Source organism: Bombina bombina, chromosome 7 (genome assembly GCF_027579735.1).
Source record: "Bombina bombina isolate aBomBom1 chromosome 7, aBomBom1.pri, whole genome shotgun sequence".
NCBI lineage: Eukaryota > Metazoa > Chordata > Amphibia > Anura > Bombinatoridae > Bombina > Bombina bombina.
Genome location: NC_069505.1, coordinates 403659484 through 403677342, shown reverse-complemented (window position 1 = coordinate 403677342; position 17859 = coordinate 403659484). Strand labels below are relative to the sequence as shown.

The following is a 17859-nucleotide window of genomic DNA, read 5'->3' as shown; positions in this document are numbered from 1 at the left end:
AACCTCAAAATGCCTATAAATACACCCCTCCCCAAACCCACAATTCAGTTTTACAAACTTTGCCTCCTATGGAGGTGGTGAAGTAAGTTTGTGCTTGATTTTCTTCTGTGTTATGCGCTTCTCAGCATTTTGACACCCCATTCCTCTCAGAGTACAGTGCTTGTCAGAGGGATGTGAAGAGAGTGAAAGATTCAATGGTTTTCCTCACGGGAAATCTTTTCAAAGGTTCTTTGTTATGGGTCGTAGAGATTCATCTTCCACCTCGTTTTTCAGATCAACAATATACTCTCATATTCCATTACCTCTACTGATACTTTTTCAGTACTGATTTGACTATCTGTTATATGTGGATGGGTGTCTTTCGGTAAGTATGTTTTCATTACTTAAAGGGACAGTCTACACCAGAGTTTTTATTGTTTTAAAAGATAAATAATCCCTTTATAACCCATTCCCCAGTTTTGCATAACCAACACAGATATATTTATATACTTTTTACCTCTGTGATTATCTTGTATCTAAGCCTCTGCAAACTGCCCCTTTATTTCATTTCTTTTGACAGGCTTGCAGTTTAGCCAATCAGTGCTGAATCCCAGATAACTTCACATGCATGAGCACAGTTTTATCTATATGAAACACATGAACTAACACCCTCTAGTGGTGAAAAACTGTTAAAATGCATTCAGAAAAGAGGTGGCCTTCAAGGTCTAAGAAATTAGCATATGAACCTCCTAGGTTAAGCTTTCAACTAAGAATACCAAGAGAACAAAGCAAAATTGACTAGACTGCCCCTTTAAAACACTCTCAGCTATGGTTTGGCACTTTATGTATTAATATAAAGTTTTAAATATATGTATTGTACTTATATTTGCCATGAGTCAGGTTTATGTATATTTCCTTTTACAGACTATCGGTTTCAAAATTGGGAAACATATTTAGGAAGTTATTTTTTCTTACCTGGGGTATAGTCTTTTCTTCAAATTGACTGCTTTTTCATTAATTTTCGCGGGCAAAATTAGGCTCGCGAGGTTGCAAAATGCTGATATTTATTGCGTCATTCTTGGCGCGAGAATTTTTTTAGCGCGAAGATACGTTCGGTGATGCAAATTCGTCATTTCTGTCGTCTTAGTTGACACCAGGTTTCCTTGAATAAGGTTGCATCTGCCATGATGCAAGTTGCATCATTTCCTGGATGTTGTTAGCGACAAAAAAAATTCATTTTGCGTTGCGCGTCATACTTGGCGCCAAATAATTTAATTATTTAAACCCCACTTCCTATATTCCTCTTGCTTTTTTTATGCTCAGAGGGCTATACTGTTTGCATTTTTTTCCCATTCCTGAAACTGCCATATAAGGAAATTGATCATTTTGCTTTATATGTTGTTTTTTTCTCTTACATTTGCAAGGTGTCTCAATCTGATCCTGTCTCAGAAACCACTGTTGGAACCCTGATAACCGTTCTACCAAAAGCTAAGTGTATCTGTTTTAAGTTAGCGGAGATTATATCTCCAGCTGTAGTATTTAACAGTTGTCATGATAAGCTTTTACATGCAGAGAATGTATCCATCAGTACTAGTACAATGCCTGTTGTTCCTTCAACATCTAATGTACATCATATCCCTGTGAATATAAAAGATTTTATTGCTGATGCGATTCAGAAAACTTTGTCTGCTATTCCGCCTTCTAATAAACGTAAAAGGTCTTTTAAAACTTCTCATAAAGTTTGAAATGTCAAATGACCGACAACATACTGAATTATCCTCCTCTGATGAGAATCTATCTGGTTCAGAAGATCCTACCTCACAGATTGACACTGACAAATCTACTTATCTCTTTAAGATGGAGTATATTCGTTCCTTGTTAAGAGGTGTTGATTACTTTGGATATTGAGGAAACAAGTCCTCTTGATACTAAAACTAGTAAACGTTTAAATTCTGTTTATAAACCTCCTGTGGTTACTCCAGAGGTTTATCCACTTCCTGATGCTGTTTCTGATATGATTTCAAAGGAATGGAATAGGCCTGGTACTTCTTTTATTCCTTCTTCTAGGTTTAAAAAGTTGAATCCTTTGCCAGCAGTTAGGTTGGATGGAAAGAAAAGCTTATTTCTTCTGTTAAGTGTGATCAGTCCACGGGTCATCATTACTTCTGGGATATTAACTGCTCCCCTACAGGAAGTGCAAGAGGATTCACCCAGCAGAGCTGCATATAGCTCCTCCCCTCTACGTCACTCCCAGTCATTCTCTTGCACCCAGCAACTAGATAGGTCATGTGAGAGGACTATGGTGATTATACTTAGTTTTATATCTTCAATCAAAAGTTTGTTATCTTAAAATAGCACCGGAGTGTGTTATTACCTCTCTGGCAGAGTTTGAGGAAGAATCTACCAGAGTTTTGCTATGATTTTAGCCGGAGTAGTTAAGATCATATTGCTGTTCTCGGCCATCTGAGGAGTGAGGTAAACTTCAGATCAGGGGACAGCGGGCAGATGAATCTGCATAGAGGTATGTAGCAGTTTTTATTTTCTGACAATGGAATTGATGAGAAAATCCTGCCATACCGATATAATGTCATGTATGTATACTTTACACTTCAGTATTCTGGGAGAATGGTACTTCACTAGAATTACACTGTAAGAAAGACATAAAGCTGTTTAATAACTAGAGATTATGTTTAACGTTTTTGCTGGAATGTAAAATCGTTTTCATTTGCTGAGGTACTGAGTGAATAAATGTTTGGGCACCATTTTTCCACTTGGCAGTTGCTTAAATCTGTTTTTTCTGTCAGTTTCTGTTCTCCCTCACTGCTGTGTGTGTGGGGGAGGGGCGCTTTTACTATGCATCAAATATTTCAGTCAGCAACTCATTGTATTCCCTGCATGATCTGGTTCATCTCTACAGAGCTCAGGGGTCTTCAAAACTTATTTTGAGGGAGGTAATTTCTCTCAGCAGAGCTGTGAGAATTATAGTTTGACTGAAATAAAAACTTTTATTCTGTAATTTGTTTCCTGCTTTCAGAAATTGTTATCTTTGCTAATGGGATTAAACCTTTGCTAAAGTTGTGTTGTTTACAAGGATTGAGGCTATAACTGTTTCAATTTATTAATTTTTAACTGTCATAGATCTTCTGTGCTTCTTAAAGGCACAGTACGTTTTAATATTATTCTATTTGAATTGTATTTCCAAGTTGCAAGTTTATTTGCTAGTGTGTTAAACATGTCTGATTCAGAAGATGATACCTGTGTCATTTGTTGCAATGCCAAAGTGGAGCCCAATAGAAATTTATGTACTAACTGTATTGATGCTACTTTAAATAAAAATCAATCTGTACAAATTGAACAAATTTCACCAAACAACGAGGGGAGAGTTATGCCGACTAACTCGCCTCACGTGTCAGTACCTACATCTCCCGCTCAGAGGGAGGTGCGTGATATTGTAGCGCCGAGTACAGCTGGGCGGCCATTACAAATCACATTACAGGATATGGCTACTGTTATGACTGAAGTTTTGGCTAAATTACCAGAACTAAAAGGTAAGCGTGATCACTCTGGGGTGAGAACAGAGTGCGCTGATAATATTAGGGCCATGTCAGACACTGCGTCACAGGTGGCAGAACATGAGGACGGAGAACTTCATTCTGTGGGTGACGGTTCTGATCCAAACAGACTGGATTCAGATATTTCAAATTTTAAATTTAAACTGGAAAACCTCCGTGTATTACTAGGGGAGGTGTTAGCGGCTCTGAATGATTGTAACACAGTTGCAATACCAGAGAAAATGTGTAGGTTGGATAAATATTTTGCGGTACCGACGAGTACTGAGGTTTTTCCTATACCTAAGAGACTTACTGAAATTGTTACTAAGGAGTGGGATAGACCCGGTGTGCCGTTCTCACCCCCTCCGATATTTAGAAAAATGTTTCCAATAGACGCCACCACAAGGGACTTATGGCAAACGGTCTCTAAGGTGGAGGGAGCAGTTTCTACTTTAGCTAAGCGTACCACTATCCCGGTGGAGGATAGCTGTGCTTTTTCAGATCCAATGGATAAAAAGTTAGAGGGTTACCTTAAGAAAATGTTTGTTCAACAAGGTTTTATATTGCAACCCCTTGCATGCATTGCGCCGATCACGGCTGCAGCGGCATTCTGGATTGAGTCTCTGGAAGAGAACATTGGTTCAGCTACTCTGGACGACATTACGGACAGGCTTAGAGTCCTTAAACTAGCTAATTCATTCATTTCGGAGGCCGTAGTACATCTTACTAAACTTACGGCGAAGAATTCAGGATTCGCCATTCAGGCACGCAGGGCGCTGTGGCTAAAATCCTGGTCAGCTGATGTTACTTCTAAGTCTAAATTGCTTAATATACCTTTCAAAGGGCAGACCTTATTCGGGCCCGGGTTGAAAGAGATTATCGCTGACATTACAGGAGGTAAAGGCCATGCCCTGCCTCAGGACAAAGCCAAAGCCAAGACTAGACAGTCTAGTTTTCGTTCCTTTCGTAATTTCAAAGCAGGAGCAGCATCAACTTCCTCTGCACCAAAACAGGAAGGAGCTGTTGCTCGCTACAGACAAGGCTGGAAACCTAACCAGTCCTGGAACAAGGGCAAGCAGACTAGGAAACCTGCTGCTGCCCCCAAAACAGCATGAATTGAGGGCCCCCGATCCGGGATCGGATCTAGTGGGGGGCAGACTTTCTCTCTTCGCCCAGGCTTGGGCAAGAGATGTTCAGGATCCCTGGGCGCTAGAGATAATATCTCAGGGATACCTTCTGGACTTCAAATACTCTCCTCCAAGAGAGAGATTTCATCTGTCAAGATTGTCAACAATCCAGACAAAGAAAGAGGCTTTTCTACGCTGCGTACAAGAGCTCTTGTTAATGGGAGTAATCCATCCAGTTCCACGATCGGAACAGGGACAGGGGTTTTACTCAAATCTGTTTGTGGTTCCCAAAAAAGAGGGAACTTTCAGACCAATCCTGGACTTAAAGATCCTAAACAAATTCCTAAGAGTTCCATCGTTCAAGATGGAGACTATTCGGACAATTTTACCTATGATCCAAGAGGGTCAGTACATGACCACTGTAGATTTAAAAGATGCTTACCTGCACATACCGATTCACAAAGATCATTACCGGTACCTAAGGTTTGCCTTCCTAGACAGGCATTACCAGTTTGTGGGAATTCCCTGAAGGCTCAGGGACTATGGAGTCAGGAGGAGAGTCTCCTGCCAATAAACATTCTGGAATTGAGAGCAGTTCTCAATGCCCTCCTGGCTTGGCCCCAGTTGACAACTCGGGGGTTCATCAGGTTTCAGTCAGACAACATCACGACTGTAGCTTACATCAACCATCAGGGAGGGACAAGAAGCTCCCTAGCTATGATGGAAGTATCAAAGATAATTCGCTGGGCAGAGTCTCACTCTTGCCACCTGTCAGCAATCCACATCCCGGGAGTGGAGAACTGGGAGGCGGATTTCTTAAGTCGTCAGACTTTTCATCCGGGGGAGTGGGAACTTCATCCGGAGGTCTTTGCCCAAATACTTCGACGTTGGGGCAAACCAGAGATAGATCTCATGGCGTCTCGACAGAACGCCAAGCTTCCTCGTTACGGGTCCAGATCCAGGGATCCAGGAGCAGTCCTGATAGATGCTCTGACAGCACCTTGGGACTTCAGGATGGCTTACGTGTTTCCACCCTTCCCGTTGCTTCCTCGATTGATAGCCAGAATCAAACAAGAGAGAGCATCAGTGATTCTAATAGCACCTGCGTGGCCACGCAGGACTTGGTATGCAGACCTGGTGGACATGTCATCCTGTCCGCCTTGGTCTCTACCTCTGAAACAGGACCTTCTGATACAGGGTCCCTTCAAACATCAAAATCTAACTTCTCTGAAGCTGACTGCTTGGAAATTGAACGCTTAATTTTATCAAGACGTGGGTTTTCTGGGTCAGTTATTAGTACCTTAATACAGACTAGGAAACCTGTTACCAGAAAGATTTACCATAAGATATGGCGTAAATACCTACATTGGTGTGAATCCAAAGGTTACTCTTGGAGTAAGGTTAGGATTCCTAGGATATTGTCTTTTCTACAAGAAGGTTTAGAAAAGGGTTTTTCTGCTAGTTCATTAAAGGGACAGATCTCAGCTCTGTCCATTCTGTTACACAAACGTCTGTCAGAAGTTCCTGACGTCCAGGCTTTTTGTCAGGCTTTGGCCAGGATTAAGCCTGTGTTTAAAACTGTTGCTCCACCATGGAGTTTAAACCTTGTTCTTAATGTTTTACAGGGCGTTCCGTTTGAACCCCTTCATTCCATTGATATAAAGTTGTTATCTTGGAAAGTTCTATTTTTAATGGCTATTTCCTCGGCTCGAAGAGTCTCTGAATTATCAGCCTTACATTGTGATTCTCCTTATTTGATTTTTCATTCGGATAAGGTAGTCCTGCGTACTAAACCTGGGTTCTTACCTAAGGTAGTTACTAACAGGAATATCAATCAAGAGATTGTTGTTCCTTCTTTATGCCCAAATCCTTCTTCAAAGAAGGAACGTCTACTGCACAACCTGGATGTAGTCCGGGCTCTAAAATTTTACTTGCAGGCAACTAAGGAATTCCGACAAACGTCTTCTCTGTTTGTCATTTACTCTGGGCAGAGGAGAGGTCAAAAAGCTTCCGCTACCTCTCTTTCTTTTTGGCTTCGTAGCATAATTCGTTTAGCTTATGAGACTGCTGGACAGCAGCCCCCTGAAAGAATTACAGCTCATTCTACTAGAGCTGTGGCTTCCACTTGGGCCTTCAAGAATGAGGCCTCTGTTGAACAGATTTGCAAGGCTGCAACTTGGTCTTCGCTTCATACTTTTTACAAATTTTACAAATTTGACACCTTTGCTTCATCGGAGGCTATTTTTGGGAGAAAGGTTCTTCAGGCAGTGGTTCCTTCTGTATAAAGAGTCTGCCTATCCCTCCCGTCATCCGTGTACTTTTGCTTTGGTATTGGTATCCCAGAAGTAATGATGACCCGTGGACTGATCACACTTAACAGAAGAAAACATAATTTATGCTTACCTGATAAATTCCTTTCTTCTGTAGTGTGATCAGTCCACGGCCCGCCCTGTTTTTAAGGCAGGTAAATATTTTTTAATTTATACTCCAGTCACCACTTCACCCTTGGCTTTTCCTTTCTCGTTGGTCCTTGGTCGAATGACTGGGAGTGACGTAGAGGGGAGGAGCTATATGCAGCTCTGCTGGGTGAATCCTCTTGCACTTCCTGTAGGGGAGCAGTTAATATCCCAGAAGTAATGATGACCCGTGGACTGATCACACTACAGAAGAAAGGAATTTATCAGGTAAGCATAAATTATGTTTTATTTTCTGGCTACATTCTTAGGCCTGCTATATCCATGGCTGGTGTTGCAGCTGCATCAACTTTTTGGTTGGAAAGCTTAGCGCAACAGGAAACAGATCCTGATTTGTCTAGCATTGTTCGCTTGCTTCAACATGCTAATCATTTTATCTGTGATGCTATTTTTGATATCAATATTGATGTTAAATCTATGTCTTTAGCTAAAAGAGCTTTGTGGCTCAAATATTGGAATGCTGACATGGTATCTAAGTCTAGATTACTATCTTTCTTTCCAAGATCACAATTTATTTGGTTCTCAGTTGGATTCAATTATTTCAACTGTCACTGGGGGAAGGGAGTTTTTTTACCTCAGGATAAAAGATCTAAGGGTAAATCTAAAGCTTCTAATTGTTTTCGTTATTTTCGACAGAATAAGGAACAGAAAGCCAATCCTTCCCCCCAAAAATCTGGTTCCAATTGGAAACCTTCAAGTTGGAATAAATCCAAGTCTTTAAGAAACATAAAGCCAGATTCCAAGTCTGCATGAAGGTGCGGCCCTCATTCCAGCTCAGCTGGTGGGGGGGCATATTAAAAAATTTCCAAAACATTTGGGCAGATTCTATCCAAAATAAATGGATTCAGAGTATTGTCTCTCAAGGGTATCGAATAGGTTTCAGAGTAAGACCTCCTGTGAGAAGATTTTTTCTCTCACACGTTCCAGCAAATCCAGTGAAGGCTCAGGCTTTTCTGAAGTGTGTTTCAGATCTAGAGCTTTTAGGTGTAATAATTCCGTTTCAGGAACAGGGTCTGGGGTTCTATTCAAACCCTTTCATTGTCCCAAAAAAGATGATTTATTCAGGCCAGTTCTGGATCTGAAAATTTTGAATCGTTTTGTAAGAGTGCCAAGACTATTCTGCCTTTTGTTCAGCAAGTTCATTATATGTCCACAATAGACTTACAGGATGCATATCTTCATATACATTCAGATCACTATCGAGTTCTGAGATTCTCTTTTCTAGACAAGCATTACCAATTTGTCGCTCTTCCATTTGGCCTAGCGACAGCTCCAAGAATTTTTTCAAAGGTTCTCGGTGCCCTACTCTTTGTAATCAGAGAACAGGGTATTGCGGTGTTGCCTTATTTGGACAATATCTTGGTACTAGCTCAGTCTTTACATTCTGCCGAATTTCACACAAATCAACTAGTGTTGTTTCTTCAAAGACATGGTTGGAGGATCAATTTACCAAAAAATTCCTTGATTTCTCAGACAAGGGTCACATTTTTAGGTTTCCAGATACATTCAGTGTCCATGACTCTGTCTCTAACAGACAAGAGACAAATAAAATTGGTTTCAGCTTGTCGAAACATTCAGTCTCAATTATTACCTTCAGTGGCTATGTGCATGAAAGTTTTAGGTCTCATGACTGCAGCATCGGACGCGATCCCCTTTGCTCGTTTTCATATGAGACCTCTTCAGCTTTGTATGCAGAATCAATGGTGCAGGGATTATACAAGGATTTCTCAGTTAATATCCTTAAATCCCAATGTTCGACTCTCTGACTTGGTGGTTAGATCATCATCGTATAGTTAAAGGGGCCTCTTTTGTTCGTCCAACCTGGACTGTGATCACAACAGATGCAAGTCTTTCAGGTTGGGGAGCTGTCGGGAGATCTCTGACAGCACAAGGGGTTTAGAAATCTCAAGAGGCGAGGTTACCAATCAATATTTTAGAACTCCGTGCTATTTTCAGGGCTCTTCAGGTTTGGCCTTTGTTGAAGAGGGAAATATGCATTTGTTTTCAGACAGACAATATCACAACTGTGACATATGTCAATCATCAGGGTGGGACTCACAGTCCCCTAGCTATGAAAGAAGTATCTTGGATACTTTATTGGGCGTAATCCAGCTCTTGTCTAATTTCTGTGGTACATATCCCAGGTGTAGACAATTGGGAAGCAGATTATCTCAGCCAACAAACTTTACATCCGAGGGAGTGGTCTCTCCATCCAGATGTGATTTTTCATTCAGATTGTTCAGATTTGGGGTCTTCCAGAAATAGATCTGATTGCTTCTCATCTAAACAAGAAACTTCCCAGGTACTTGTCCAGGGATCCTCAGGCGGAGTCGGTGTATGCATTAGCAGTTCCTTGGTTTTACCAACCTGCTTATATCTTCCTACCTCTAGTTCTTCTTCATAGGGTGATCTCCAAGATCATCATAAATCAATTGTTTGTGTTTCTGGTAGCACCAGCATGGCCTCACAGGTTCTGGTATGCTGATCTTGTCCGGATATCTACAGGGAGTGCAGAATTATTAGGCAAATGAGTATTTTGACTACATCATCCTCTTTATGCATGTTGTCTTACTCCAAGCTGTATAGGCTCGAAAGCCTACTACCAATTAAGCATATTAGGTGATGTGCATCTCTGTGTGCATAATTATTAGGCAACTTCCTTTCCTTTGGCAAAATGGGTCAAAAGAAGGACTTGACAGGCTCAGAAAAGTCAAAAATAGTGAGATATCTTGCAGAGGGATGCAGCACTCTTAAAATTGCAAAGCTTCTGAAGCGTGATCATCGAACAATCAAGCGTTTCATTCAAAATAGTCAACAGGGTCGCAAGAAGCGTGTGGAAAAACCAAGGCGCAAAATAACTGCCCATGAACTGAGAAAAGTCAAGCGTGCAGCTGCCAAGATGCCACTTGCCACCAGTTTGGCCATATTTCAGAGCTGCAACGTCACTGGAGTGCCCAAAAGCACAAGGTGTGCAATACTCAGAGACATGGCCAAGGTAAGAAAGGCTGAAAGACGACCACCACTGAACAAGACACACAAGCTGAAACGTCAAGACTGGGCCAAGAAATATCTCAAGACTGATTTTTCTAAGGTTTTATGGACTGATGAAATGAGAGTGAGTCTTGATGGGCCAGATGGATGGGCCCGTGGCTGGATTGGTAAAGGGCAGAGAGCTCCAGTCCGACTCAGACGCCAGCAAGGTGGAGGTGGAGTACTGGTTTGGGCTGGTATCATCAAAGATGAGCTTGTGGGGCCTTTTCGGGTTGAGGATGGAGTCAAGCTCAACTCCCAGTCCTACTGCCAGTTTCTGGAAGACACCTTCTTCAAGCAGTGGTACAGGAAGAAGTCTGCATCCTTCAAGAAAAACATGATTTTCATGCAGGACAATGCTCCATCACACGCGTCCAAGTACTCCACAGCGTGGCTGGCAAGAAAGGGTATAAAAGAAGAAAATCTAATGACATGGCCTCCTTGTTCACCTGATCTGAACCCCATTGAGAACCTGTGGTCCATCATCAAATGTGAGATTTACAAGGAGGGAAAACAGTACACCTCTCTGAACAGTGTCTGGGAGGCTGTGGTTGCTGCTGCACGCAATGTTGATGGTGAACAGATCAAAACACTGACAGAATCCATGGATGGCAGGCTTTTGAGTGTCCTTGCAAAGAAAGGTGGCTATATTGGTCACTGATTTGTTTTTGAATGTCAGAAATGTATATTTGTGAATGTTGAGATGTTATATTGGTTTCACTGGTAAAAATAAATAATTGAAATGGGTATATATTTGTTTTTTGTTAAGTTGCCTAATAATTATGCACAGTAATAGTTACCTGCACACACAGATATCCCCCTAAAATAGCTAAAACTAAAAACAAACTAAAAACTACTTCCAAAAATATTCAGCTTTGATATTGAGTTTTTTGTGTTCATTGAGAACATGGTTGTTGTTCAATAATAAAATTAATCCTCAAAAATACAACTTGCCTAATAATTCTGCACTCCCTGTAGTTGCCAACCTTGGCCATCTGTCTCAAGGACCGTTTTTCCATCAGGATCTCAAATTGTTAAATTTGAAGGTATGGAAATTGAACGCTTAGTCATAGAGGTTTCTCTGACTCAGTGATTGATACTATGTTACAGGCTCGTAAATCTGTTTATAGGAAGATTTATTATCAAGTTTGGAAGACTTATATTTCATGGTGTTCTTCTCATAAATTCTCCTAGTATTCTTTTAGAATTCCTAGAATTTTACAGTTTCTTCAGGATGGTTTGGATAAAGGTTTGTCTGCAAGTTCCTTGAAGGGACAAATCTCTGCTCTTTCTGTTTCATTTCACAAAAAGATTGCTAAGCTTCCTGATATTCACTTTTTTGTGCAGGCTTTTTTCCATATCAAGCCTGTCATTGAATCAATCTCTCCTCCTTGGAGTCTTATTTTGGTTTTAAAGGCTTTACAGTCTCCTCCTTTTGAGCTTATGCATGCTTTTGATATTAAACTACTTTCTTGGAAATTGTTGTTCCTTTTGGCTATCTCTTCTGCTAGAAGAGTTTCTAAATGATCTGCTCTTTCTTGTGAGTCTACTTTTCTGATTTTCCATCAGGATAAGGCAGTTTTGCGGACTTACCTAAAGTTGTGAATTCTAACAACATTAATATGGAAATTGTTGTTCCCTCTTTTTGTGTCCTAATCCTAAGAATTCTTTAGAGAGATCCTTACATTCTCTGGATGTTGTAAGAGCTTTGAAATATTATGTTGAAGCTACTAAAGATTTCAGGAAGACTTCTAGTCTATTTGTTGTCTTTTATGGTCCTGGAAAGCTTCTGCTATTTCCTTGGCATCCAGGTTAAAGCTTTTCATTCATCAAGCTTATTTGGAGTCGGGTCAAGTCCCGCCTCAGAGAATCACAGCTCATTCTACTAGATCAGTTTACACTTTGTGGGCTTTTAAAGGGACACTGAACCAAATTTTTTCTTTTGTGATTCAGATAGAGCATGCAATTTTAAGCAACTTTCTAATTTACTCCTATTATCAAATTTTCTTTGATCTCTTGCTATCTTTATTTGAAAAAGAAGGCATCTAAGCTAAGGAGCAAGCAAATGTTTGGTTCAGGACCATGGACAGTACTTTATTGTTGTTGTCCAATCAGCAAGGATAACCGTTTGTTCACCAAAAATGGGCCGGCATCTAAACTTACATTCTTGCTTTTCAAATAAACATACTAAGAGAATGAAGAAAATTTGATAATAGGAGTGAATTAGAAAGTTGCTTAACTTTGGGTTCAGTGTCCCTTTAAGAATGAAGCTTCAGTTGATCAGATTTGCAAAGCAGCAACCTGGTCTTCTTTGCACACATTTACTAAATTCTACCGTTTTTATGTATTTGCCTCTTCGGAAGCAGTTTTTGGTAGAAAATTTCTTCAGGCAGCTGTTTCAGTTTGATTCCTCTGCTTATGTTTTAAGTTTTTTCTTTTCAGTTATGAGAAAAACTTATTTTTTTGGATGTGGATTTAATTTTTTCAGAGGAAAACGGCTGTTTTTATTTTTATCCCTCCCTCTCTAGTGACTTCTGTGGAGTTCCACATCTTGGATATTACTATCCCATACGTCACTAGCTCATGGTCTCTTGCCAATTACATGAAAGACGAACTTACCTGATAAATGCATTTCTTTCATATTGGCAAGAGTCCATGAGACCCACCCTTTTTATCATAGTTATGTTTTTTTGTATAAAGTACAATTATATTCCAGTTCCTTTTTTTATGCTTTTTACTCCTTTTTCTATCACCCCACTACTTGGCTAATTCGTTAAACTGAATTGTGGGTGTGGTGAGGGGTGTATTTATAGGCATTTTGAGGTTTGGGAAACTTTGCCGCTCCTGGTAGGATTGTATATCCCATACGTCACTAGCTCATGGACTCTTGCCAATATGAAAGAAATTAATTTATCAGGTAAGTTCTTACATAAATTATGTTTTTTTGCTGTAACAAACTTGATCACATATTAGTAATTTATTCTCATGAAAAGTTCTATAAAACACAATGCTTACAGGATCAATCTAATGCAAAAATGACATGCTGTAATGTTTCCTTTCTGTGTTACTGAGCCCAGATAATGAAGTGTTTAAAACCCCTCCAAAGGGGTTAAGTCCCTCTTGTAAGCTAATTCAGGAGCTGCAGTCTCATGAACAACACATTGCAGCTCACGAGCAGGGCTTTACCAAAGTGTTTAACCCTTTTTTGCATGCACTAAAGCATAAAACATATTAATCAATAAGGCAAAAATGTTAAGTTCTAACAAATTAGAGCATCAGAATGCCTAACCAATTGTGTGTGCTTTCCAGTAAAGCTAAACAATGTTGGGAAATATTTATGAGCAATGCCATGGCTCTATATAACATTTGCATCTTCCTGTTGCATACTCCTGTATTTCAGCACTTACCTGGAGAACACTGAAGATGTCTTGAAAGCCGTGGAAGAAATCTCTGGAGTGGGTGTGCCTGAGCTCATGAATGCAGCTAAAGATGGTGCATCCTCTACCTACCCTACATTAACCAGGTAACATCCTCACATTGTGAAAATACATACGGTCTCTAATTACAAAAACATTTCTCTAATTCCCACCCCTTTTTTCCAGGGACACTTGTGACGTGACATTTCCAGTTTATTTCTATGAGCATGCAGCATCCTCACAGCCTGTTATCAGAATATTGTGATATATATATATATATATATATATATATACACACACACACTGTGTGTGTATATTTATATATATATATATATATATATATACACACACACACACACACTGTATATATTGTGTGTATATATATATATATAAACACCCAGCAGTGACCAATCAGTTAAAGTGTCCTAGATTGAGAGTGTATACTCAAAGAAAGACACGTTGAGTAATTTGGGATTGTAAAAACCTCTGTTCTAAATCTTATTGATAATGTTTGTTGAACGCTGTAATATCCCACTGCAACACAAGATATTGTTTGACAATTTTTCCTTATGAACTGTCTTTCGTCACATTTGAGTTGATATGGACAATACTTTCTCCAACATAGGTGTGTCCGGTCCACGGCGTCATCCTTACTTGTGGGATATTCTCTTCCCCAACAGGAAATGGCAAAGAGCCCAGCAAAGCTGGTCACATGATCCCTCCTAGGCTCCGCCTTCCCCGTCATTCTCTTTGCCGTTGCACAGGCAACATCTCCACGGAGATGGCTAAGAGTTTTTTGGTGTTTAAATGTAGTTTTTATTCTTCAATCAAGAGTTTGTTATTTTAAAATAGTGCTGGTATGTACTATTTACTCTGAAACAGAAAAGAGATGAAGATTTCTGTTTGTAAGAGGAAAATGATTTTAGCAACCGTTACTAAAATCGATGGCTGTTTCCACACAGGACTGTTGAGATGAATTAACTTCAGTTGGGGGAAACAGTGAGCAGACTTTTGCTGCTTGAGGTATGACACATTTCTAACAAGACTTGGTAATGCTGGAAGCTGTCATTTTCCCTATGGGATCCGGTAAGCCATTTTCTTAATTTTAAATATAAGAATAAAGGGCTTCACAAGGGCTTTAAAGACTGGTAGACATTTTTCTGGGCTAAAACGATTACTTTATAAGCATATTTAATGGTTTATAACTTTGAAGAGTTATTTTAATCTTGGGAATTCTGTTAAAAAAACGGCAGGCACTGTATTGGACACCTTTTTCACTGGGGGCCTTTTCTAGTCATAGGCAGAGCCTCATTTGCCTCACTAATGCGCAGTTGTTTTTGAGAAGCAAGGCATGCAGATGCATGTGTGAGGAGCTCAGATCCACTGAAAAAGCTTATTGAAGGCATCATTTGGTATCGTATTCCCCTCTGGGCTTGGTTGGGTCTCAGCAAAGCAGATACCAGGGACTGTATAGGGGTTAAATGTAAAAACGGCTCCGGTTCCGTTATTTTAAGAGTTAAAGCTTTCAAATTTGGTGTGCAATACTTTTAAGGCTTTAAGACACTGTGGTGAATTGAACAATTCCTTCATACTTTTGCACATATTCAGTAATAAAGTGTGTTCAGCTTAAAATTTAAAGTGACAGTAACGGTTTTATTTTAAAACGTTTTTTGTGCTTTGTTATCAAGTTTATGCCTATTAACATGTCTGAACTATCAGATAGACAATGTTCTGTATGTTCGGAAGCCAAGGTTCCTCTCCATTTAAATATATGTGATGAATGTGACAAACAAAGTAGGGACAATGATGCCACTGATAATAATGTTGCCCAAAATGATTCCTTAAGTGAGGGGAGTAAGCATGGTACTGCATCATCTCCTTCTATGTCTACACCAGTCTTGCCCACTCAGGAGGTCCCTAGTGCATCTAGTGTGCCAATCCTCCTTACTATGCAACAATTAACGGCTGTAATGGATAATTCTATTAAAAACATTTTAGCCAAAATGCCCACTTATCAGCGAAAGCGCGACTGCTCTGTTTTAGATACTGAAGAGCATGAGGACGCTGATGATAATGGTTCAGACATGCCCTTACACCAGTCTGAAGGGGCCAGGGAGGTTTTGTCTGAGGGAGAAATTTCAGATTCAGGAAAAATTTCTCAACAAGCTGAACCTGACGTTATTACATTCAAATTTAAATTGGAACATCTCCGCGCTCTGCTTAAGGAGGTGTTATCTACTCTGGATGATTGTGACAATTTGGTCATTCCAGAGAAATTATGTAAGATGGACAAGTTCCTAGAGGTCCCGGTGCCCCCCGAAGCTTTTCCTATACCCAAGCGGGTGGCGGACATTGTAAATAAAGAATGGGAAAGGCCCGGCATACCTTTTGTCCCTCCCCCTATATTTAAGAAATTATTTCCTATGGTCGACCCCAGGAAGGACTTATGGCAGACAGTCCCCAAGGTCGAGGGGGCGGTTTCTACTCTAAACAAACGCACCACTATCCCTATAGAAGATAGTTGTGCTTTCAAAGATCCTATGGATAAAAAATTAGAGGGTTTGCTTAAAAAGATGTTTGTTCAGCAAGGTTACCTTCTACAACCAATTTCATGCATTGTTCCTGTCACTACAGCAGCGTGTTTCTGGTTCGAAGAACTAGAAAATTCGCTCAATAAAGCATCTTCTTATGAGGAGGTTATGGACAGAGTTCAAGCACTTAAATTGGCTAACTCTTTTACCTTAGACGCCACTTTGCAATTAGCTAGATTAGCGGCGAAAAATTCAGGTTTTGCTATTGTGGCGCGCAGAGCGCTTTGGCTAAAGTCTTGGTCAGCGGATGTGTCCTCCAAGAACAAATTGCTTAACATCCCTTTCAAGGGGAAAACGCTGTTTGGCCCTGACTTGAAAGAGATTATTTCAGACATCACTGGGGGAAAGGGCCACGCCCTTCCTCAGGATAGGTCTTTTAAGGCTAAAAATAAAACAAATTTTCGTCCCTTTCGCAGAAACGGACCAGCCTCAAATTCTACATCCTCTAAGCAAGAGGGTAATTCTTCTCAAACCAAGCCAGCCTGGAGACCGATGCAAGGCTGGAACAAAGGTAAGCAGGCCAAGAAGCCTGCTACCGCTACCAAGACAGCATGAGATGCTGGCCCCCGATCCGGGACCGGATCTGGTGGGGGGCAGACTCTCTCTCTTCGCTCAGGCTTGGGCAAGAGATGTTCAGGATCCTTGGGCGCTAGAAATAGTTTCTCAAGGTTATCTCCTGGAATTCAAGGAACTACCCCCAAGGGGAAGGTTCCACAGGTCTCAATTGTCTTCAGACCAAATAAAAAGACAGGCATTCTTACATTGTGTAGAAGACCTGTTAAAAATGGGAGTGATTCATCCTGTTCCATTAGGAGAACAAGGGATGGGGTTTTACTCCAATCTGTTCATAGTTCCCAAAAAAGAGGGAACATTCAGGCCAATTTTGGATCTCAAGATCCTAAACAAATTTCTCAGGGTTCCATCGTTCAAAATGGAAACCGTTCGGACAATTCTTCCTACCATCCAGGAAGGTCAATTCATGACCACGGTGGATTTAAAGGATGCGTATCTACATATTCCTATCCACAAGGAACATCATCGGTTCCTAAGATTCGCCTTTCTGGACAAGCATTACCAGTTTGTGGCACTTCCATTCGGATTAGCCACTGCTCCAAGAATTTTCACAAAGGTACTAGGGTCCCTTCTAGCGGTGCTAAGGCCAAGGGGCATTGCAGTAGTACCTTACTTGGACGACATACTGATTCAAGCGTCGTCTCTGCCACAAGCAAAGGCTCATACGGACATTGTCCTAGCCTTTCTCAGATCTCACGGGTGGAAAGTGAACGTAGAAAAAAGTTCTCTATTCCCGTCAACAAGAGTTCCCTTCTTGGGAACAATAATAGACTCCTTAGAAATGAAGATTTTTCTGACAGAGGCCAGAAAATCAAAACTTCTAAGCTCTTCATTCTGTTCTTCTTCCTTCCATAGCGCAGTGCATGGAAGTAATAGGTTTGATGGTTGCGGCAATGGACATAGTTCCTTTTGCGCGAATTCATCTAAGACCATTACAACTGTGCATGCTCAGACAGTGGAACGGGGATTATACAGACTTGTCCCCGACGATCCAAGTAGATCAGAGGACCAGAGATTCACTCCGTTGGTGGCTGACCCTGGACAACCTGTCTCAAGGGATGAGCTTCCGCAGACCAGAGTGGGTCATTGTCACGACCGACGCCAGTCTGGTGGGCTGG

The 17859-nt window shown here is 40.7% G+C and overlaps 1 protein-coding gene across 1 annotated transcript in view; it reads left to right on the top strand.

Annotated features, from left to right (window-relative positions):
- The window catches only part of FANCD2 (FA complementation group D2), a gene marked incomplete in the record, with an annotated part of 1113076 nt that overhangs the window by 875658 nt on the left and 219559 nt on the right, over window positions 1-17859 (top strand). Inside the window, 1 exon segment of the mRNA XM_053689418.1 lies at window positions 13562-13684. Coding sequence (XP_053545393.1) covers window positions 13562-13684 — 123 coding nt within the window.